Below are 23,987 nucleotides of genomic sequence, written 5' to 3'. Positions count from 1 at the left end.
CTCATTACTTGTTTCTCTAGTGCTGTCGTTTCTTTTTCTTTATTTTCCCCATGCTGTCATTCTTCTTTTTATTGCTTGTTCTCTATGGCTGCCAATGCCGTAGAACTTAATAACATTTCTATGTATTCTCTGTGTTGCTGCCATTTCTCTTTTACTGTAGTCTGGGTATAGAGGCTGAGTCTTGGCAACTCTGTAGAAAACTATTTTTATGGTGACCAGGTAGGAAAGAGAAGATGAGATATGAACATAAGGATAGGTCAATTCTCTATTATTCAATTCAAAATTTAAAATGAGAACTTTACTTTTATACACTCAAACAGCTATCTAGTGAGATATATGTCTCAAAGTTTTGACATATAAAACGTTATTGAGTATTCTCTGACATCATGGTGCTTAAAGTAACAGACGTTATTATATGGAGATATTTTAGTTAGGAGCTTAAACTCCTCTTATACCCACCATGGGGCTCTTTCAGAAACAAAACTTGGAAACAACTGGAAGTCAGAATAAAGGTTGGAAATAGAAGCCTGAAGTACCCTTGAGCTCAAGAAGCGTCTGGCCGGCATAGCTGTGAAGTGGTCAAAGTTAAGAGAAGAGAAAGGTAAGGTAGGAACATTTAAAAAAGCAGACCAACAAAAAAAAAAACCACATTGATTCCAGGGAGATTAATCATGAGAAGGGCAAAGCCAGATCTCAGCAGCTAGCTTTATCTGTCAGTAGGGTCACCCAAAATAGATTAACCCTGACTACTGGGTATTCAAAAAGATCCATGGTATGCAATGCAGCCTGGAGTCAACAGTTTTGGGGAATACTTAAGTGAAGGGAGCCTGATTAAAGAAAGCACAACAAAATACAGAGCTGTTATCAGAAGCTAGAAGACAATCTGTTTCCCCCTCTCTCACCTTATTTAGACTAGTAATTCCAAAACTTTTCCTGATGAGAAACTACTTTGATTTTCCTGAAATTTTATGATCACTAATGGAGAGGGGGAACTACACATATTCAAAAGTAGTTCACCTCATTACAGCTTAAAAATGTAACACTTTGGGCTTCAGATGGTTCCACTTCCTCCTCAGTTCAGACCTGGTGCTGTCAGAAGCAAATATGTAGTTGATGGATTCATAAGATAGATCCCACATCTGAGACTGGGTCAAATTAAATGTTTCAGCTGCCAGCTGGTACTCTTGAGAAAGGTGTGTTGCAAAAACACCCTTATCGTCGGTCTGCCAATATAAGCAAGAAAGTTTCAAAATGAACAAGGAAATGATTTTTTAAAAAACAACTTTTGTTTAGAGTCTGTTTTCCTATTTACCTTGCTTCTTTAGAGCCTATAAATGCACCCATGCATATCTATAACTAAACAGGCTTGTTTATCCTTTTTAAAAACAAAACAAAACACCAGAGCAGTGGCTATCAATCATGGCTGCATATTAAAATCACCTAGGGAGCTTTTAAAACATATCTGTGCCCAGGACTCACCCCAGATCAAATAAAGCAGAATCTCAACAAATGGGTGCCAGACATCAGTATTTTTTTACATTCCCCGGGTACCATCTAGGACCTTTCCCGGTAAAGCCAAACCAGAGTTGCCCTGGCCCTTTGCAGCCTCTCACGCCTCAATCCCCTCTCAGTCCCCTACTTGGGCATTACCCTCAGGCATGCAAGGCAGTCAGCTAGGTAGTAAATGTCTGACCTAATGCAACTCAGGCACTAAAAAAGAGCAAAATACTTCACACAAAACACCTTACACAGATCACAGAAGGATGGGCAATGCTGTACCAGAATCCGAAATGATGCTGGTCGTAAGATGGAACTGTCTGACTTTTGATGTTTGAGGTCAAACAGAGTTCTAGATGAAAGGAAGGAAAAGCCTCTTATTAAAAGCAGATTAGGAGACTCATTCAGTGTTCACCAAGTAGGTATATGAGAAATCTTTCCAAACTATCCTAATTTTTCAGTAGTTTATTATTTTATAAAATTGACCTTATGTGTGAAAATTTGTAGTTAAATTAGTGTAGTTGTGCAGGAAATATGTGCTGCAACTCATGGCAGCAACTGTACCAGGCAGGGATTAATATCCCCTTCACGGCCATGTGCTTCCCCCTTTCTTTTACCAAAATGGAGAGGACAAAGGAGTGGTATAAGCCAGTCACCAAGAAGAAGGCAGGGAAGAACTGTGGTAGGGGAGCAGAAGGCATTTCTGAATGGTTCTTGTACTTCTTCCTGGTCTTACAGTGGAGGCTAAAATACGTAAGAAAACAGCAGCATTGCTTGAGGGTTATAGCATTATAAATAGCCAAGAGCAGAAATGGACTTTTTCCAAGCCTTCAAAGAAAACCCCTCAACTCCTTTACTCAGACAACTATCCATTCACTGCCTGCTGTGAGTAAATCCATCTTAAGAATGACTTCTATTATTAACAAATTCCTGCCTTGAAACACTGTACTGGGCTTGCCAGCCAGAGTAAAATACTTCCCTGACTTGATTGATGGTGTCTGCTCATTTGGGTAAGGCAGCCTCAACACAGGGCCATTCAGTCCAAGAGATGGCAAACCCAACCTGCCCCCTCACTCTGCTGGGAGCAGAGCTGGGCCACCACACCAAGCAAGATCACTATGCAAGTGGTTTCCATTTTCTCTACTTTTGTGGATGTTTAAAAATTTCTTTCGTAAAAAGAAAAAAACTCACCCATTATGAATTGCTGAAAACTCTATACATAGTTAAAAACACACACCCCCATACAACTGTTTTTGCAAATTGATAATTTTGTAAATTCCGTGAATTGATCATTCGGTAAAGTAGTTTTCAGCCTATTGCTTCTTTCCCTCTTCAGAAAGGCCATCCTCGACCATCCACTCAAAAGTGGTCATATCACTATTATACCAGCCTGTTTAATCTTCTTCAAAGAACTTAACACTGATATTTTCTCGTGTATTTGTTTACTTTCTCTCTTACCTATACTAGAATATAAGTTCCTTGAGAAAGAAACTCTGTGTTTTGTTTACTGCTTTATTCCCAGAAATTTGAACAGTGACTGGAACAGAGTAGGCCTTCATATTTATTGTTAAATAAAAACAGTTCCAGGTATACACATGTAGACAAATGTGCAATGGTCAACAGACATACAAAAATATACTTGGAATCTTCCATAATTCTTAATTTTTAAATAAATTTTACACATTTTCATAACATTAATTCGGTTAAAGTCATTTCAAAATACTAGATGACCCTTATTCCTTCAATGTAATACTTACTGAGTCCCAGGAACTGGGGAATATAGCATTGAACCAGACAAACAAGGGCCCTCCTCTCAAGGACCTTACATTCTAATGGGAGGTAAAACTTTCCGTTACTTAAATGAGGCTCAGAAAGCACACACACCATGTTATCTTTTAATTTCTAAATGATATTTATATATTTAAAACAGATCTTCTCTACATATAGGTTGCAACCTGGGGGAGGAAGGGACAGAAGGTTGTCTGGAGGACCTGAAGCCCTAAGCCTTACCCAGTGGTATCTGGTGTTGCCTCACAAAGTCCACCAGATCCAGGGATCCTCCCTCAGAGGAGTTGAGAAATGTCCCATGCCCGATTCTGTCAGGAAGCAGATCCAGGAGTACTTGTGTTTCTTGTTTTTCGTTTGGAATCTCAAAAAAAGGGGAGAGAGGGCATCAATAATCTCTTTCAGTGGTTCTTAAAAGTACTTTTTTCTATAGCCAGGTTCTTTGTCCCTCTGAGAAGGTAATGCAGACATTCTGGAAAGCTGAACTACTTATACCTTCCTAGCTCTCTTCGCCTTTTATCTTCCCATTCATTTCCCAATATTTTTCTTGATTCATTTCAATGATAACAATTATAAAGTCAATAATAATAATAATAAACACTTATTAAGGACCTATTTTGTGCCTTTTCACATAAATTCTCCTTTAAACCTCATAAACCTCACAAGAATCTTACAAAGTATTAAGATGAAGAAATTAAAGCTCAGAAAAAGTAAGTAATTTTCAAAAACAAAATCCCACAATGCTATATGTACAGGTGTGTTATGTGTTGTGTGTATGTGTTCATATATATTAGAAAACAGTCTGGAAAAATATAAATACAAAACTGTTAACAGGATCAACTTGGGAGCAGGACTGAAACGGGAAAAGGATCTTTCATTTTGTTTTTTTTTCCTTCTATGCTACACTTCTCTACACTTGGATTTTCTTCAGATATATATATATAACTTCTGTAGTTAAAAATATAAAGCATTTTTTTTTTTGGTGAGGAAGATCAGCCCTGAGCTAACATCCGATGCCAATCCTCCTCTTTTTTCTGAGGAAGACTGGCCCTGGGCTAACATCCATCCCCATCTTCCTCTACTTTATATGGGACGCCGCCACATCATGGCTTGACAAGTGGTGCGTCGGTGTGTGCCCAGGATCCGAACCTGGGAATCCTCGGGCCGCTGAAGTGGAGCGCGTGCACTTAACCGCTGTGCCACTGGGCTGGCCCCTAAAGCATTTTTTTAAAAAGTTGTCCAAGGTCACAGACCTAATGAATGATAGAGATAAGGGTGAAACCTGGCTCTGTCTGACACCAGGGCCCAGACTTTCCACACCCAATGTGCTCATGTTTTATTTTAACAAGGCTAGCTACATACATACCACAACCACCATGAAAATATCTTGCTGTGCTCTTTATCTCCTAGATATAGCCTAAAAGACAAATGACCGCAACATGCTGAAGTGAGATGTTTTATATCCAACAGATCAAACAAGAAAAGCAACAGAAACTAAGGTAAAGAGCAGGTTCTGATGCTTTGCCAAAGACTAGAGGTAACTGGTCACAATAACACATGCTGGCTCTTCCATTACATTGCCCAATGGCTTCAATCAGACATCAATTAGGTCAGCTAGAGGGTGTCCGATGAGTGACAGATCTTTTTGTTTTTTTGGTGAGGATGATCAGCCCTGAGCTAACATCCATGCCAATCCTCCTCTTTTTGCTGAGGAAGACCGGCCCTGAGCTAAAAACTATTGCCAATCCTCCTCCTTTTTTTTTTTTTTCCCTTTTTCTCCCCAAAGCCCCAGTAGATAGTTGTATGTCATAGTTGCACATCCTTCCAGTTGCTGCATGTGGGACGCCGCCCCAGCATGGCCGGACAAGCAGTGCATCAGTGCGCGCCCAGGATCTGAACCCGGGCCGCCAGTAGCGGAGCGCGTGCACTTAACCGCTAAGCCACGGGCCAGCCCCTGAAAGATCTTTTTGATCAGAGTGTGGAAACATGGATCCTAGATTTTAAGTTCTGCTACTAGATTACTGACTCTCTGCTTATAGACATGAAAAACACCAGTATTGACTACAAGCTCCGATCTTTTCCTTAATCTTTAAATCATGAGGCTACTCAACCTTTATACATTATCCCATCTAATACTCACAATAACTCTGTGAGATAAGTAGACTAAAGTATTATTTCCTGCATTCAAGAAACAATTAAATCCAAACTCATCAAGTTGTATTCATTAATTATATATACGTCAAAAAAAGAAAAGAAACAATTAAATAGGTAGAAGTACTGAGGTAGAAAGTAAATCCAACTGTAAAATGAGGAGAAGTGCAGTAGAGTCCTGGTTTCCCTCACAGGGACATGCTCAAAAAAGTGACTGCTCTCCAGCCATTATCTGTACATTATCTGTCACTATGCTTATGCTGCCAAGGAAATGGGGCCTGATGAGGGGCACCTGACCTCCTTCTGAGCCTTATCAAATGATGGCGAACTACTTCCTTTCCCGCCAGTGCACGTGATACATTGAGGTCCCTTCCCTCACGAAGACAAGTGAGATGCACTGGTGCTTTTCTCAGTGTCAGCTTGCCAACGACAAGGCTGATGATGGAAATTCATTCATTTTCTCTAGCAAGATGTCGTTAAGCTGTTTTAATGACACAGCTGTACTGCAAGTCAACAGCCACCTCCAGGAACCATAAAAACAGTAACCCGAGAGACTAAAGCAAGTCATGCCTTTATCATTATAATTTACAATTAAAAATTTTTCTACTTTCCTCCTCTAAAAATGGTTATCCAAGCCAGGTTTATTTTTATCCATTTACAAATGATTATTATTTTCCATGGTAATCTACCCTCTTCAGCATAATTTTACATTATTATTTACCTCTGAAAGATGCAATGTCAACTTCAGACCTGCTTTTTTAGCTTCTAAAAGAGGTTCCAAGAAGTCTTTTGCTTGTCCTGCCTTGAAGATAAAAGTTAAAATGAGGATGCATGAGAATTCTGGGCAAACTGAAGAATTGGGCACTCTGTCTCAATAAACAAAGGAATGAAAAAATAGCAGATTGACTCATTTGCACATTTTGTTTATAAAGCACCTGCAATGTGCTAGACACATTAGGGAATACAAAGCTGGCAAAGACATAGTCCATGTCCTCAAGAATCTTAAGTTAAGTATGAGTGAATCTGAGGTCAATCAGCTAACCTAGGTATCGCAGTCACCCAATTTTATTTCTGGAAGGGTATCTAGATATCTAGTGCTAAGGAAGAGAACTCACCTGATTCAGGAACCCACAAGATTAATAAAGAAAGTGTCTATCAAATGGAGGGATGAAACATGAGCAGAATAACCCAGGTTTAGATAAAGCCCTAAAAACCAGTTTCAAGGGACTCTCTAACTCAATGGTTTTCAACCAGTTCCGCCCCGCAGGGGACATTTGGCAATGTCTAGAAACATTTTTTGTTGTCACAACTAGGAGGGTGCTATCGGTATCTCGTGGGTAGAGGCCAAGGATGCTGCTAAACATCCTACAATACATCCTCCCACAACAAAGAATTCTTTGGCCCACAGTATCAATAGTGCCACAGTTGAGACATCTGCCCTGAATCTGACGTTCAAGAAGCTCTAGGCCAGCCTCTCTCAACTGAGAGTTCTATGAGGTAATTAAGCCCTAGCCATAATTAAGCATTAGACATGCATTGTACATAATGAATTAACTTCTCTCTAGCTGTGTACCATCTTTAGAAAAATGGAGAAAATCATACTGTCATGCAAATCTTTTTTTTTTCCTTCTTATTTAGGGGGCTTAATTTTTTCACAGAACCCTGGTTGAGAACAGCTGCTGTAGACATTCTGCTCATCCAGGGCAGAATAGGGCTTCATCCACATGGAGAGTCTGCAGGACCTCTGGAGAATGCTGGATGCTCCAAGCTAATCCTTACCTCACAAACTGGTTTTACCTTTTAGAAATAAAATATATTTAGGAAAAATATCTTACAGTAGGGTCTCCACTGAGATCAAGGCCAAGAACTATATCCTCAGTAGAAAGGAAGAACTCTTCAGCAAGTTTAACAGTCTCCTTGGCTACTGAAGGGCCACCTCTTCTGTCAATTGCTATCAAATACCTTTAATATAAGAAAACCACAGTTGAAAACAAATACATTGCAGATGAAAAAGACAACTCTGAGTATGGCCAGAGAGGTATGGCAGGCTACACGTACTACATCTTACTAGGAAAAGTAGAGCCTAACTGACATGACATTCTTCTTTGCCAGAGGAAATGAGACATAAATTCCTAATTACCACCAGATATCTAGCTAGTGTTCATATTTCTGATTGTCTTCTGTTTTTTTGTTCCTTTATTTGTTCTTTACAGTTTGTTTGATTCAGAATCCAACTAAGGTCCACACATTGTGTTGGTCAATGCCTCTCCAGCCTATTTTAATCTAAAGCCAATCCCTTCAACCCCACCCCTACCCCCTGCCTCTTTTCTTGAATTTATTTGTTGAAAAAACCAGGTCCTATCAAGTTTCCCACAGTCTGGATTTTGCTGATTGCATCCCTGTATTGCTAACACGTTCTCCTGTCTCTTGTATTTCCTATAAATTGGATCTAGCCTAGAGGCTTAATCAGATCAGATTCTATTTTTTGGCAAGAGTATTTCATAGGTGGTGGTGTGTTTTTTCATCAGGAGGTTTAGATCCATTATTTCATTAACAGTTACAAAATTGGTAATATTCTAATTCTAACATGTATCGAATAGCTGATACAAATTCATTCTTCATATATTAGCTGGAATTCTACAAGGAACCTAATACCCAGAGAACTTCTATTGTGTAATTTTACCCTGCATTTATTAGTTTATCTATTTATTCACAAAATACAGAAATTCTTTCAGCATTTATTTACAAAATTTGGATCAATTATTTATAAAATGCAATGTCTTTTTTTTCACTTAATTTCCCTTGCCATTAAGTAATGTTAGAAAACAATATAAATCATATGAACATAATGTAATCGTCCTCTGCTGGACATTTTAGGATGTTTTCTACTTTTTGTTATAATGCTACAACGAAGAATCGTACACATAAATCAATCTACTTCCTTAGGATACATTTCTAGAAGAGAATTACTGGGTCAGAGGGGAACACTATTTTTATAGATCCTAATACATATTACTCTTTAGAGAGGTTTTATTAATTACATATGCTCACCAGCAGTGTGTAAGTTCACAAATGCTGGTTACTACCTTTTTGGGGGGGGGGGCTATTGAAATGGCATTGTAATAATTCCTTTTAAATTTATCTGATTAGTGAGGTTAAATAGTTTTCTATACATTTATTGGCCATTTGTATGCGTTCTGAATTCTCTTCTTGTCTTTTGCCTGTTTTTTTATTGGGGTATTAGTCTAGTAAAGCTTAATTTTGAGAGATTTTATAGTCAGAAACTACACAACTAGCTTTCTTCCCTTCTTTCTTCATGAAATACTGAGCCCTGACTATGCACTAGCTCTGTTCTAAGTACTGGAGGTGTAGTGGTGAATCAAAAGACAAGGTCCCCGGCCTCCCTGAATTTACACTTTAGTGGGTGAGTATGTATACACAAATAAAAAAGGATAATTTCTGATCTCGTTAAGAAGAGTGCCATAAAGGAAATAAATGGGGTGACTAGAGCATTTGTGAGGGGCACTTTAGATAAGGTGATCAAGGAAGTGACAGCCAAATTGAGACCTGAATAATGAGAAGCCTGCCATGCAAGGATATGGTGGAAGTGTGTTCTAGGCAAAAGTAACAGGAAAGGTGCTGAGGTGGCATAGTCTTGGCCTATTTGAGGAACAACAGATAGCAGGCCAGTGCATAATAAGTGACGAGTGGTCCAGATGAGGATGTTGAAGTAAGAGAGGCAGGTAGATCAAGTGGGACTTTGTAGGCCACAGTAAAAAGTTTAGGTTTTAGCTCAAGAGCAATGGGAAGCCATACTTCACTAGAGCAATAGTACTCAGAATTTCATTGCCTTGTGAATAAATTCAGGATTGCATTCTCAACTTTAAACTACACAGTTTTTGACCCTGTTTTTTCTATTGTAAGACAAAAATCAGTTATTGGTTGATTTATAAAAATCCATTACACTCCTGATCAAAATAGGAAAATTTTCACATACTAGTTTTCAAATGGTGACTACCAAGGTACAATGCTTCTTACCTAACGTCAATATCTAAGTTTTCTTGTTTGGACTGTTTTATACCCTCAAGTATAGATTCCACATAAGTCTTTTTAGTCATTCCTGGAAAGGACACAAAGAAAACATATGTAAAGAGATCATCAACTATTTCGTCCTTCAACATTAGCATCCCTATATGAATAATTACATTTTCACTGTATGTTGTGACAAGGGCATGGTTAAAGATGAGTTAAAATACAACCTTACGGGTACATTTAAGTAAATGCTAATTGTAATAAAATTGAAAAAAAAAAAAAATGACATACAAAATACAAGCCCGTTTAAAAACTACTCTTAGAGGGCCGGGCCCGTGGCTTAGTGCTTAGGTGCGCATGCTCCGCTACTGGCGGCCCGGGTTCGGATCCCAGGGGCACGCTGACGCACTGCTTCTCTGGCCATGCTGAGGCCACATCCCACATACAGCAACTGAAAGGATGTGCAGCCATAACATACAACTATCTACTGGGGCTTTGGGGAAAAAAAGGAGGAGGCTTGGCAGTGGATGTTAGCTCAGAGCTGGTCTTCCTCAGCAAAAAGAGGAGGATTAGCATGGAGGTTAGCTCAGGGCTGATCTTACTCACCAAAAAAAAAAAAAAATTACTCTTAGATTCAACAGACATAAAAGTACTCTCACAAATTGCTACAAAAATTTTAAATATTTGCCCCAACAAAACAAGAACAGCTTGCTGCTTTTCTAAGGCCTGTCCTTAAAAACAGAACATTTTTCTCTATTAGCAGAAGGTTTTCCTGCTAGTCCAGAAAAAATATCCTCTTGGGTTCCTTTCTCCTCAGTTCTGCTCAGGCTCAGTGTTTCTCATCCAAGGCACTAGAGATGCTCTTCCAAGTTCGGGTGCTCAAGTCCTCCTCTTCTGGGGGGCTCTGAAAGAGCACTCTCCAGAACAATGTCCTCTAAAATACTCTTGTACCCCAATTCTAAAATGCTTACTTTTGGTGGAAAGTCTCTAGTAAAACACAGAAAATCATAAAGAAGAAAAATAAAAATAACCTGTAATCCTACTACTCAGGGGTAACCACTATCTTTTGTTTTTCTAAGTATACAAATATATATTTTTGAATAGATGAGATGCTATTAGGTATATGTGTATCCTGTTCAGTCATTTAACACTGTATTCTGAGCACATCCCCATGTCAATAAAGTGTCTTTGCAAATATTTTTATTGGTTACCTAATATTCCATTAACCTTCATTTAACCATTCCCCTACTGTTGCATAGCAAGGTTAACATCCCCCTTTGAATCTTCCATTCGAAGAGCAAACTAGCTCTAATAATTGGCTGGTTTCTTCTCTTCTTCTCTTTCACTACCCTCACCAGCATAACTTGGAAGTGATTCTGCAGTTTAAAAATGTGAGATAAGAATCATCTGCTTCTCCCATTTCAACACTTATTTTACTATACGTAGTTTCAAAAATTTTACCCCCTGAATGATGACTGGGCTACACATGGCAGGGTCCAAGATGACCTGGTAGGGCCTCTTCAGGACACAGACAAGGTGCTAAGAGGGACCCAATGACACTACATAATATCTCCTGATGCTGTTCTTACAGAAAGAGGGTCCCAGGAAATTTCTCCAGACCACATCCAGATCCACTCATCTCCATCCAGAGAATTTTCACCATATCACAGCTTGCTCCTGGCCTAAGATACTATGAGTCCCTGAGAAGTGACTGAATAACTTTCATTTCAGGGACTGTCATAAAATATGATTCTGCATCCACTCAGTGGCATTGTCTCACAAGTCTCACTGCCCTTGATGCAGGAGCAAGAATTAGCCTCTGTTTAAGACAATGCAACTTTAAGGAGCAAGTGTCGTTTCCTCAGAGTGAGTAAAACAAACAAGAAGAACAAATGAAATTTTTGCAGCTCTTTTCATTTCCCTTAAACAGATAATATCTGACCTGATTTTTTAACTTAAGAATAACTCACTCATTAACAATGTGCATCATTAATGTACATCAGAAGATTTTGACTGAGTCTACTTCTCCAACAATGTAAAAGTAAGTGCTTCATATTCTCAACTTGTAAACACATGAATGATCAAAGCACATGGGAAAAGAGATTGTACATTTGCTGAGAAGTAATTAAATTCTACCTGTAGCATTTTCTCTTCTGGGTGTGCTCCTTAGTTCCAAGTACTTGACACCATCATCTGCAAATTCTTTGATGACATCTTTTGTGACCTGATAATAAAGGCAACGTACACAACATTGATAATGTTAGTATAAGGGTCCCAATGAAAATGCCAAGTGCTACAGCTTTATTTCATGCATTAAATTTGATTTAATGCTAAAAGTTTCTCACGTGGTTAAGATTACCCACTTTGTCAAAATCCTGGTGGAGATTGTGACAGAGCTACAACATTTCCAACAACTCCCATCAACCCTCCTCATTCTCACATTCAATTCAAATGTGCACGTCGAATCACCCACTTTTCGTTTCTCTTCTCTCCTTTTAACCATTTCTCTATTTCCTAGTGTTCATAACAGCAGATGGATAAAATAGAGAAATGAGGTAAAACTAAAACCAGTTAAAACCATCTATCAATGTGCAGTACTAGAAAGGTACTTATGGAAACAAGCAGCTAAAATGATTAGGTACTACTGATCCAACATTTAAAGTCATGGCTTAAAGTTCTTATTCAAGCTATTTAGAAATAAGTTGTATTTTTCAAGAATTTCTTCAGGCAGGGTTAAATCTTCCCCAGAAGCACTTAGGAAAATTTCTCTTAGGCAAAGAAAATGGGTGACATATAAATAAGAGTAAAGCTGAATCCAATTTAGCAAAAATCTCAACAATCCGCAAATTACTAAATGACCAGGGTAAATGATAACCAAAGGCTGAAGGCATGTTTTCCTTCTCTTCCATCAATCCTAAAAAATACCAAATCTAGAAGAAAAAAGGACCAAGTTGGAAATGCTGTGACAAGCAGCCCTAGTTAGTCCTTACAGTTAGTATCCTAATCTTAACCTGCTTTGACTACAAGCACATGGGCATGCAACTGCAGTGTCCTGGCAAAGGAACAAGGATTAGCTGGTTATGCAGACAGTGCCTAATGGGGTGGCACTACCTTGGTGGATCCATTGCAATCCAAGGTCCGCGCCTCATCTTTTTTGCTTTTTTTTTTTAAACTAAAGCCAAAAATGAATTTATTATAATATAGATAGATTCACCAGGAAGTCTGGAGAATCAGCATCAGAGACTACATAGCTCAGGACAACACAACAGCATTCAAAATCATGTGACACCCCTGGACCAAGCAAGACATCACTGCTTCCTCCACCACTGAGCATGACCCTGCAGCCTCTGCACCATCATGGCAGGCACCGGACCCTGTGGCACTGCTGCCCCAGGAAGTCCATGTTGCTGCCACTGCCACCACCAGAGTGTGGGCCTAGTCTTTGCAGGTTGAAGAACTTGCATCTTGTCATTACTTCAGAACGAAGTAATGACATTACTTCTGAGCAGACCCAGAGAGGCCAACTCACTCTACCCCAGCTCATAAGAGACTAATGCAGAAGCCTATTTGGTTTTTTTTTTCGTTTGTTTGTTTTTTTGTGAGGAAGATCAGCCCCGAGCTAAGATCCATGCCAATCCTCCTCTTTTTTGCTGAGGAAGACTGGCCCTGAGCTAACATCCATGCCCATCTTCCTCTACTTTATATGGGACGCCCCCATAGCATGGCCTGACAAGCAGTGCATCGGTGCGTGCCCGGGATCCACACCCGGGCTGCCAGGAAGTGGAGCGTGTGCACTTAACCTCTATGCCACGGGGCCAGACCCAGAAGCCTATTTGTTCATGTATGCACTGACGAGGGTGGAAGTGAGAGTGTGAAGTGGTAGTCCTTCTCAGTGACTGAAGTGATAATATCTACTATCCAGGGCACCCCCTTTCCTGGTGGTGAGGTATCTGTGAAACCAAATAGAACAACAGAAGGTTGATAGCAAGTACAGAATGAGAGCAATGGAAGGAAGATTATCTAAGCCACGGTGAGGCCTGGGGAATCATCCCTACCCCATGTCCAGGAACCTTTCCCTGGGGTCCATATCTGTGTCTGCAGATTCAGCCCTTTCTGCTCCACGCAGCAACAGGTCCTGAGGGCAATTCTGTGCTCTTTGGACTTTCCTTTCCTATGCTCTGGACTGAGAACACGTACTCAAGTTCTTTCTTCAGACAGAGTACATCACAATTAGTTAAGTTTCTGCTTACTCAGAGGATGGTAAGACTGTGTATCTTGAATGAGAAAGAACATGGGCTCTGGAACCAGAGAGAGAGTCAATTCTGCCACTTACTCTCTGTGAGTGACCTTGAACAAGTTACACTTAACCTCTTTAAGCCTCAGGTTTTTTCATCTGCCAAAAGGGAACAATAAAAACACCTATCTCAGAAACCAGTCTTGAGAGTCGTGTTTGGCACATGCAAGAGTTAATACTATTTCAGTCACATTCCAATCCTCTCTCTCTGAGATTACACCCAGGTCACCTTGACTAGACCGTTAAGTGATCCCCACACACTCAGTCCCACCTTTACAAACAATCTCTTGGCTTACTCCCACACATGGTTCATTTATTATATGTAACCATGAGAAAAAATGCAAAGTAAGAAGTATAACCTATGTTTCTGAAGAACTAATTTTCGACTGGTCAAGAGAGAATTTTCCTCCTTGGCTGAGACTGATTCTCATGATAAATATTAAGTAAATTAATCACCTTTTGGAGGAAAGTTAACTCTGACAGGATTTTGCTTCTCTCCTTTTACAAAGAGCACATTTTAAAATGCCATCCTGGTCAGATCAACGATACAGAAGCCAGTCTTCCATATCAGACTCTAGTATCACAGAGCTTCAGATAAGAGAACACAGTGGCGTCCTCGAGTCCTTCATCCCCAGAGGGAAGGCACAATTCCCTAGGGATTAATCATTCAATCTGTAAGCATTTCTTGAACTTCTTCATTCTCTACAATGTCCACCCAGGCAGTTAAAACTATCCCAAGCAATACAGGTAAAGCCTTATCAAAGACATGCCCATCTGTGGTCAAATATTTCATATGATATGTTACATATGGAAAACAGGACAAGATTTTCTCCTCCATATTGTCCTTTATCTAAGATAAGATAGTGATCTTGGTTCTGTCCTCCTATCTTTTTGTTTTTTTGTGTGTGAGGAAGATCAGCCCTGTGCTAACATCTGCCAATCCTCCTCTTTTTGCTGAGGAAGACTGGCCCTAGGCTAACATCTGTGCCCATCTTCCTCCACTTTATATGGGACGCCACCACAGCGTGGCTGGACAAGTGGTGTGTCGGTGCGTGCCCAGGATCCGAACCCCGGGCCGCCGCAGCGGAGCGCGTGCACTTAACTGCTACACCACTGGGCCAGCCCCTGTCCTCATATCTTTTATAATGAACATAGTCTATTGATATTAGTTCTTACGCAAGTATCTTACACTGGTTTTGAAAAGAGTTCCTATAAAAAAGCAGAAAACGTTTTTCATCAGACTCCTGATGAAAGCAAAAGGTCATGTGCGACAATAGAAGGGCATAAATTACTTAATAATTTTTAAACCAGTTTAAAAATTGCTTCATTTCTCACCATTAGAATATCTTCAGGGCTGGTAGTAAGCTGATGAATAATTTGAAACATCTGGAAACATCTGCAACATGAAAAATTTTAATATACTCTAGTCATCAAAAACTTGTCACTCAAGACAAACTCTCTAAGCTGAAGTAATAGATTTTAGGCTGATAGTAATTACATATTTACAAAAAACTACAGAATAAGTTTTTCAAAAATTACATTGATCTGGAAGGATAATCACATGATTGAAAATAAAATATTACTGATATTTCTAATTCAGAAATAATAGTTCTCCTCTCCACCCCCAACCCCTGCTGGTAGCAGCCAACAGGGGGGAAAAAAATCAATAAGCTTATGTTTTCAAGTTTAAAGAATATTCCAATATAGCATAAATTCACAATCAACATAAATCACCAAAAATACTGTCAACAGTCTGACAGTTGAAAAGAACACTGTATGTCAAATTCTACTCTCCATACCAGATGGCTACCCTATTCCTTTAACTACTAAAATCTGAATTCTTAATACTATTCACAATCTCAAAATAGTGATATAGAAAAAAAGAAGTATGTCCACAACCTCCCCAAACTCACTCTTTCAAAGTTCTTTTCTCTCCCTTGTCAATTATAGTCATCTGATCATGGATTTTAAGACCTGGCTTCTTGGCTATTAACTTCTTCATAGTATTAGAACTAATGGACCCATTCAAGTGGGCATGAAGTTCCTAAAACAAGAGAATATAATCAGTAAAATCTTCTCAAGTATCCACTAGATTCATAGCATCATACCAGGTGCTTGATGCTTGTAATCTGTACTACTAGGCAACTGCCTACTAGATATAGCTATATAACTTTCAAAGCTTACAAAGTTTACAAATTCTACCCATAAAATTTACTTTTCTTTTGTGAAAAGAAACAACACAGAAGTCATTATAATTAGCAACCACTCCAGAATTCCGTGGCTGAATTCTCACCAGTTTAGGTAATTCTGAGTAAAAGGTTGTCTTCCATGGCTCTTGTTCTTCTGCCTCCATCATGATTTAGCAGAATAAAGGTCTTTCTCCAAACACTCTTATTCTTGGTATGAACAATACAATGTATTTCGCTGAGTCAATTTTGTGGTCTTGAATTTCCTTCAGATTGCTTTACTCCCACACATTTTTATAGATTAGCTGTATATGCAGCTCTGGGCTCAGCTTCACCTATTTAAACAAATGTGAACATTTTCAGATGTTGACATAAAAGCAAAGCAACAGGATTTTGCTAATTTATTTCTCAAAAGACAAAAGCCCCTCCAAAGCTAACTTAAATGAACTAACAATGTGAACTAGAAATAAGAAAAGGCCTCCAGCTAGTAAGAGGATTAAAATCTGAAATTTAGTAGGCCGTATTCCTCACTTATTAGCCTTTCTATAAAAATACTTCTAAGACTAGAAATTTATAAGGCGTGTTTTGGGTAAAAAAGGTTTACATTTTTGAACTGTTTAAAATATATAAAGGAAGAGCAGAGGCATTGGAGTCAGATGGACCTAGGTGAATCTTTTCACCAGTTCCGCCACTTAGCTGTGTGGCCTTACTCACTTAACCTCGCAGCTTCAGTTTCTTTATTTGTAAAAATGGAATAAAAATGCAGAGTAGCAGTGAGGATTAATAACATAATTTAAATTCCCCTCTTCTATGTTCCCATATAATCCAGTGACTACCTTTAACTCAGCACTTTATCATGTTGTATCTATCACCGATTTACTTGTTTTTCTCCCTCACCAGACTATAAGCTTCCTAAGGACAAGGACTATGGCATATTCTGCCTCCCTAGCACCTAGCACAGCGCCTAGCACATTGTACGTGATAAATAAACTCTAATTTCCCTTTACCTCTGAAGGTGGCTTACAAATTAAGATAAAATTCCAAACGAAATTTAGTGATTTTCAAAGTAGCCATCTTGACCCTCCGGGTTCTCACGTATTAATGATGTTGATGATGTTGAAAAGAACAGCAATTTCCATTCAGAGCCTGGAAGGTATGTGGCAAGCACTTTTAATAATATTATCTTTAATTCTCCCAATAACCTTGCAAAATAAATATTTTTACCACATTATAAATCAATAAATTGATACCAGAAGGGGTTAAATAAGACACCAAGATATTAAAATGGGCAATAACGAAAACAGTTTGTACAGGACTAGACAGAACCATAGAAATCCACAGAAAGGCCAACTCAGTATTTGGGTGGCATTTCAATGGAATGCCATAGTAAGTGCTTAATAAATAGTAACAAATGAAAAAGATGGACTATTTAATCAATGATATTTAGTCTCTCTACTGAAGAACAAAAGATGTCATTAAAATGGAAAAACATACCTTATCTTGCATAGGTAAAGTTAATTTGCCATAAATTCACTTATAAAGTAAATGTTAACCGAAATATTTACAAAATTATTCCATAGAAATTGATTTTAAAGTTCATATGGAAGATTAAACTTGTAAAAATATCCAGAAAAAATTGTGAACCTCAGAAGAATAACATCCAATACTGGTAAAGGTGTGAGTAAAAGTTCTGGTGGGAGCAGAACTCGGTATGGTCTTTTTGGAAAGCAATTTGGCAATATCTATCAATAATAAAAAAAAAAAAAACCAACCGACATATTTTTTGACTCAATAATTCTACTTTTAGGAATTTATCCTATTATTTTATTGGATATGTATAAATACATTTCCCGTAGCATTATTTATAATAGCAAAAAACTGGAAACAACCCAAATGTCCATCAATAGAGTACTGGTTAAATTAATTATATATCCATCCAACTAAATATCTATGACTATATAGAAAGACTTCTATGATATAGTGTTTCTTCCAAAAAGTTGCAAAATATATTGTTTAGAAAGATGACATTTATGAACAAAGCATATATGTACGTACACACACACACCCCTATTTTTTTTTTTTTTTTTTTTTTGCAGAGGAAGATTCACTCTGAGCTAACATCTGTTGCCAGTCTTCCTCTTTTTGCTTGAGAAAGATTTGCCCTGAGCCAACATCTGGGCCAATCTTCCTCTATTTTGTATGTGGATCGCTACCACAGCATAGCCACCAATGAGTGGGGTAGGTTCGTGCCTGGGAACCGAACCTGGGCTGCCAAAGCAGAGCGTGCCAGAACTCAACCACTAGGCCACGGGGCCAGCCCCCCCGCCACACACCTATTTATTTACATCTTTAGGCCTAAAATACATATGAAGGGATACATAGAAAATTGTTACCACTAGAAAGTTGGTTGGAAATGGCAAAGGTCAAGAAAAAGAATTTTACTTTTAGTTATCTTATGTAGTTTTGTGCAATTTGAAGGTTTTACAACAAGTATGCAATAACTGATTACTTCCTGAAATAATTTTTTGTGTGTGAGGAAGATCAGCCCTGAGCTAACAACATCCGTGCTAATCCTCCTCTTTTTGCTGAGGAAGACCATCTCTGAGCTGACATGTATTGCCAATCCTCCTCCTTTCCCCCCTACCCCCCCACCCAAAGCCCCAGTAGATAGTTGTATGTCACAGTTGCACATCCTTCTAGTTGCTGTATGTGGGACGCGGCCTCAGCATGGCCGGAGAAGTGGTGTGTTGGTGCGCGCCTGGGATCCGAACCCAGGCCGCCAGTAGCGGAGCAAATGCACTTAACTGCTAAGCCACGAGGCTGGCCCCTGAAATAATTTTAATAAATGAAATTTGTAAATAATTAATAAACATACCAGAACTTTAATAAATGAAATTTGTAAATAATTAATAAACATACCAGAACTTATAGGATACAGTAAAAGCAGTTCTAAGAGGGAAGCTCATAGCAATAAACATTTACATTAAGAAGCAAAAAAGATTCCAAATAAACAACCTAACCCTATGCCTTACGGAACTAGAAAAAGTTAGCAGAAGGAAGGAAATAATAAAGATTAGAGCAGAAATAAATGAATAGAGAACGGAAAAACAATAGAAAAGATTCACCAAATTAAGAGTCGGTTCTTTGAAAAGATAAACAAAATTGACAAACCTTTAGCTAGACGAACCAAGGAAAAAAGAGAGAGACCTAAATCAACAAAATTATAAATGAAAGAGGAAACATTGCAACTGATAACACAGAAATACAAAGGATCGTAAGAGGCTACTATGAACAAATACACACCAACAAACCGGACAACCTAGAAGAAATAAAAAAATTCTTAGAAACATATAACCTATCAAGACTAAACCAGGAAGAACAAGAAACTCTGAATGGACCAATTAGTAGTAAGGAGATTGAATCAGTAATCAAAAATTTCCCAATGAAGAAAAACCCAGGACCAGCTGGCTTCATTGATGAATTTTAGCAAACATTTAAAGGAGAATTAACATCAATCCTTATCAAACTTCCAAAAAATCGAAGAGGAGGGAACACTCCCAAACTCATTTTATGAGGTCAGCATTATCCTGATACCAAAGCCAGATAAGGATGCTACTAGAAAAGAAAACTACAGACCAATATCCCTGATGAATATCGATGCAAAAATTCTCAACAAAATACTAGTAAACTGAATTCGGCAGCACCCTAAAAGGATCATTCACCATGATCAAGTGGGATTTATTCCTGGGACACAAGCATACTTGAACATAATGCAAATGAATCAATATGATACATCAGAATGAAATGAATGAAAGAAAATCATATGATTATCTCAACAGATGTAGAAAAAGCATTTGACAAAATTCAACATCCTTTCACAATAAAAACAATTAACAAATTAGGCATAGAATAAACATATCTCAACATAATAAAGCCGTATATGACAAGCCCATAACTAACATCATACTCAGTGATGAAAGGTTGGAAGCTTTTCCTCTAAGATCCAGAACTAGACAACGGTGCCCACTCTCACCACTCCTATTCAACATAGTACTGGAAGTCATAGCTACAGCAATCAGGCAAGAGAAGAAATAAAAGGCATCAGAATTGTAAAGGAAGAAGTAAAATTGTCTCTATTTTCACATGACAAGATTTTATATACAGAAAATCCTACAGACTCACCCAAAAAACTGTTAGAACTAATCAATGAATTCAGTAAAGTTGCAGAATACAAAATTAACATACAAAAATCAGTAGCATTTCTATATACTAACAACAAATTTTCTGAAAAAGAAATAAAGAAATTGATCCCATTTACAATAGCATCAAAAACAATAAAATACCTAGGAATAAATTTACCCAAGGAGTTGAAAGATCTCTACTCTGAAAACTACAAGACACTGATGAAAGAAATCGAAGAAGATACAAGTAGAAGAAGACACAAATAAATGGAAAAGTATTCTGCGCTCAGGGGTTGGAAGAATTAATATTGTTAAAATGTCAATACCATCAAAAGCCATCTATAGATTCAGTGCAATCCCTGTTGAGATTTCAATGGCTTTTTTTTTTTCCCAGAAATAGAAAAAACACTCCTAAAATTTATATGGACCTACAAGAGACTCTGAATAGCCAAAGAAACCCTGAAAAAGATGAACAAAGCAGGAAGCATCACACTTCCTGATTTCAAGCTATACTATAAAGCTATAGTAATTAAAACAGTGTGGTACTGGCACAAAAACAGACAAACAGACCAATGGAACAGAATTGAGAGCCCAGAAATAAACCCAGGAATATGCTCAACTAATATTTAACAAGGAAGCCAAGAATACTCAATGGAGAAAAGACAGTCTCCTAAATAAATGGTGCTTGGAAAATTGGATATTTACATGTAAAAGAATGAAACTTGACCCCTATCTTACACCACTCCCAAAAATTAACTCGAAATGGATTAAAGACTTAAACGTGAGACCTGAAACCATGAAAATCCCAGAAGAAAACAGGAAAAAAGCTCCTTGACATGGGTCTTGGTAATGATGTTTTGGAAATCACACCAAAGCATAAGCAACAAAATCAAAAATAAACAAGTGGGACTACATCAAACTAAAAAGCTTCTGCACAGCAAAAAATAACCCTCTAAGACACTTAGCACAGTGCCTGGCTCATAGTAAGTGCTTAATGAATAGTAACAAATGTTTTTATTATTCTGAGTTCCCTTTTTTGGGGGGGCATGAAAAAAGTTCTTTGAGAGACAGGAGACTTGGTGCTGCATCTGCTCTAACTTGGTGAAATATTAGTACAAATGTAGAAAGCTCTTATCTCAATATTTTGCACCTAGCCTCAATGACTTGTTTCCAGATTTAAATAAGATCTCTTTTGCAACGATGAAAGTATTAAATAAATTAGTAAGTACTAGTAATTAGCATCCGAGGAACGACACCTTCTCCTTGCCCACCAAGGTCAGTGGTCCTAACCCTGCTTTGCCCTACCAGACTCCGTCCAAGGAGGTCTGGGTGGCAGTCCCCACAGACTCACCTCTTAAACATTTTTATCAACGGTTGGGTCAACTGTGAGAACGTAGATAAATTTTCCCTTCAGACGGAAAAGCCTGTAGAAAAGTGACAACCCACGCTTCCCTGACACAGTCCACGCGTCCACAATAAACCGTAGCGGGCAGTCTTCCCGCGAAAACGCAGTCCCAGAGAATCAAAGTCAATCACAGTCGAATTGTGGCACAAGCTACACCCTCCTCAATTCTGACTGGCGAAGTGCGCTCCGCCCGGAAGTGACGCACATTTGTCCGCGGAAGAGGAGTTACTGAGCGGGGGTGATTTTTCCTATGGAAGTGTGGAAGGTGGGTACTAGAGAAAGAGAGAGCAGCTCACCACCGTGACGGACCGGCGCTCCTGAGTCTCTCCTGGCCATGGGCCCGCGGAGCCGTGAGCGTCGCGCGGGGGCAGTACAGAGCACCAATGACAGCAGCGCCCTCAGCAAGAGTTCCCTGGCCGCGCGCGGGTACGTGCACGACGCCTTCGCGGCGTTCCTAGTTGCGGGGACCGCACGCCGGGCGCCGCTCATCCACCGAGGCTACTACGTCCGCGCACGCGCCGTGCGGCACTGCGTGCGCGCCTTTCTGGAGCGGACGTGCGCGGCCCCGGGCGCCCCTCGGGCTCAGATCTTGTCGCTGGGGGCCGGCTCGGATTCGCTGTATTTCCGCCTCAAAACTGCCCGCCTCCTGATTGGGGCTGCAGTCTGGGAGGTAGATTTTCCCGACGTGGCGCGGCGCAAAGCGGAGAGGATTCGAGATACTCCGGAACTGTGCGCGTTAACCGGGCCTTTCCACAGTGGGGATCCCGCGTCAGCGCTGTGCTTTGAGAGCTTGGACTACTGCATCCTGGGCCTGGACCTGCGGCAGCTCCAGCAGTTGGATCAGGCCCTGGCCGCCGCGGGCCTTGACGCAGCCGCACCGACTCTGCTCCTGGCTGAGGCCGTGCTGACCTACCTCGAGCCGGATAATGCCGCGGCGCTCATCGCCTGGGCAGCCCAGCGTTTTCCTAATGCTCTTTTCGTGATCTACGAGCAGATGAGGCCGCATGACGCCTTTGGCCAGTTCATGCTGCAACATTTTCGGCAGCTAAATTCTCCTTTGCATGGCCTGGACCGCTTTCCCGACGTGGAGGCCCAGCAGCACCGCTTCCTTCAGGCTGGCTGGACTGCCTGCAATGCCATGGACATGAATGAATTCTATCGCTGCTTTCTCCCCGCAGAAGAACGCCGGCGCATGGAAAGTCTTGAACCTTTTGACGAGTTTGAAGAGTGGCATCTGAAGTGCGCCCACTATTTCATTCTGGCTGCTTCTAGGGGAGACACTCTCTCCCAAACTCTGGTGTTGCCACCTTCAGAGGCGTTTCCTCGGGTAGATCCTGCATCTGCTTCAGGAGTCTTCCCTGCCATGGTAGTCACTAGTGACAGCCAGGGCCCAGACCTTAAGAGATATGGCCACACCTCTGTCCTTTTGAGCCCGGGCATTATTCTCAGTGCAGGGGGATTTGGAGAGCAGGAAGGGAGGCATTGCCGAGTGAGCAAGTTTCACTTGCTCTCAAGATATTATGATTTCGAATGGATAGGTAACCAAGTATGCAGTTGGGGGACTGGAGCTCAGTGGGATGGACGCCTTTATCACACTACGACAAGACTTTCAGATACTCAGGTTCTGGTTCTGGGAGGGAGACTGTCCCCAGTAACTCCAGCCGTGGGGATTCTCCAACTCCGTTTTTGTAAGAATGAGGATAACAGCAGTGAGGACCTAAGTGTAACAGTAACAAAAGTGGGCCCAGAAGAAGATTCCACTTTGTCATGTTGGCGGCATTCAACAACAGAAGTGTCCTTTGAGAATCAGAAATATTTGTTTGTGTATGGGGGTCGAAGTGTGGTGGAACCTGTACTAAGTGACTGGCGTTTTCTACATGTGGGAACAATGGCTTGGGTTCGGATCCCGGTGGAGGGGGAGGCACCTGAAGGTCGGCATTCCCACAGTGCCTGCAGCTGGCAGGGGGGAGCCCTTGTTGCTGGAGGTCTGGGTGCTTCTGAGGAGCCATTGAGCTCTGTACTCTTTCTGAAACCAATCTCTTGTGGATTCCTCTGGGAGTCAGTAGTTGTCCAGCCTCCCATTACCCCAAGGTACTCCCACACAGCTCATGTGCTCAATGGGAAGCTTCTACTGGTTGGAGGGGTCTGGATTCATTCCTCGTCAGTTCCTGGAGTGACTGTTATCGATTTGACTACAGGATTGAGCTCTGAGTATCATATTGACACAACATGTGTGCCATGGCCACTAATGTTACACAACCATACCAGCATCCTCCTTCCTGAAGAGCAACAGCTGCTGCTCCTTGGAGGTGGTGGGAACTGCTTTTCCTTTGGCACCTACTTCAACCCCCATACGGTGATGTTAGACGTGTCCTCCTTAAGTGCTAGACATTAAGGACTGGACTTTGATATATTGAGGACCCACTAAAGTAGACAATAAAGGTTTCCACAAAGAG

The 23,987-nt window shown here is 40.1% G+C and overlaps 2 protein-coding genes across 4 annotated transcripts; one reads left to right on the top strand and one right to left on the bottom strand.

The window, feature by feature from the left end:
* Nucleotides 1–247: 247 nt before the first annotated feature.
* On the bottom strand, nucleotides 248–21,911 carry ADAL (adenosine deaminase like). 3 transcript variants are annotated; one of them, XM_058541405.1, is made up of 11 exons: nucleotides 21,828–21,911; nucleotides 16,053–16,280; nucleotides 15,673–15,803; nucleotides 15,095–15,155; nucleotides 11,602–11,689; nucleotides 9,472–9,553; nucleotides 7,269–7,395; nucleotides 6,155–6,235; nucleotides 3,508–3,646; nucleotides 1,749–1,849; nucleotides 248–1,223 (listed from the first exon to the last, which is right to left on the bottom strand). In XM_058541405.1, the coding sequence occupies exons 2-11, from the start codon at nucleotides 16,113–16,115 to the stop codon at nucleotides 1,029–1,031; spliced, it is 1,068 nt and encodes a 355-aa protein (XP_058397388.1). In that variant the 5' UTR covers nucleotides 16,116–16,280; nucleotides 21,828–21,911; the 3' UTR covers nucleotides 248–1,028. The 3 variants fall into 3 exon arrangements, with proteins under 3 accessions (XP_058397388.1, XP_058397387.1, XP_058397389.1); XM_058541404.1 differs by lacking the exon at nucleotides 21,828–21,911 and adding an exon at nucleotides 21,478–21,819; XM_058541406.1 differs by lacking the exons at nucleotides 15,673–15,803; nucleotides 21,828–21,911 and having other exon boundaries at nucleotides 16,053–16,140.
* On the top strand, nucleotides 21,767–23,987 carry LCMT2 (leucine carboxyl methyltransferase 2). Its single transcript, XM_058541403.1, has one exon. The coding sequence runs from the start codon at nucleotides 21,866–21,868 to the stop codon at nucleotides 23,924–23,926; it is 2,061 nt and encodes a 686-aa protein (XP_058397386.1). The 5' UTR covers nucleotides 21,767–21,865; the 3' UTR covers nucleotides 23,927–23,987.

Source organism: Diceros bicornis, chromosome 5 (assembly GCF_020826845.1).
Source record: "Diceros bicornis minor isolate mBicDic1 chromosome 5, mDicBic1.mat.cur, whole genome shotgun sequence".
Taxonomy (NCBI): Eukaryota; Metazoa; Chordata; class Mammalia; order Perissodactyla; family Rhinocerotidae; genus Diceros; species Diceros bicornis.
The sequence above is the reverse complement of the archived record's forward strand: the minus strand, read 5'-3'. Positions and strand labels throughout refer to the sequence as shown.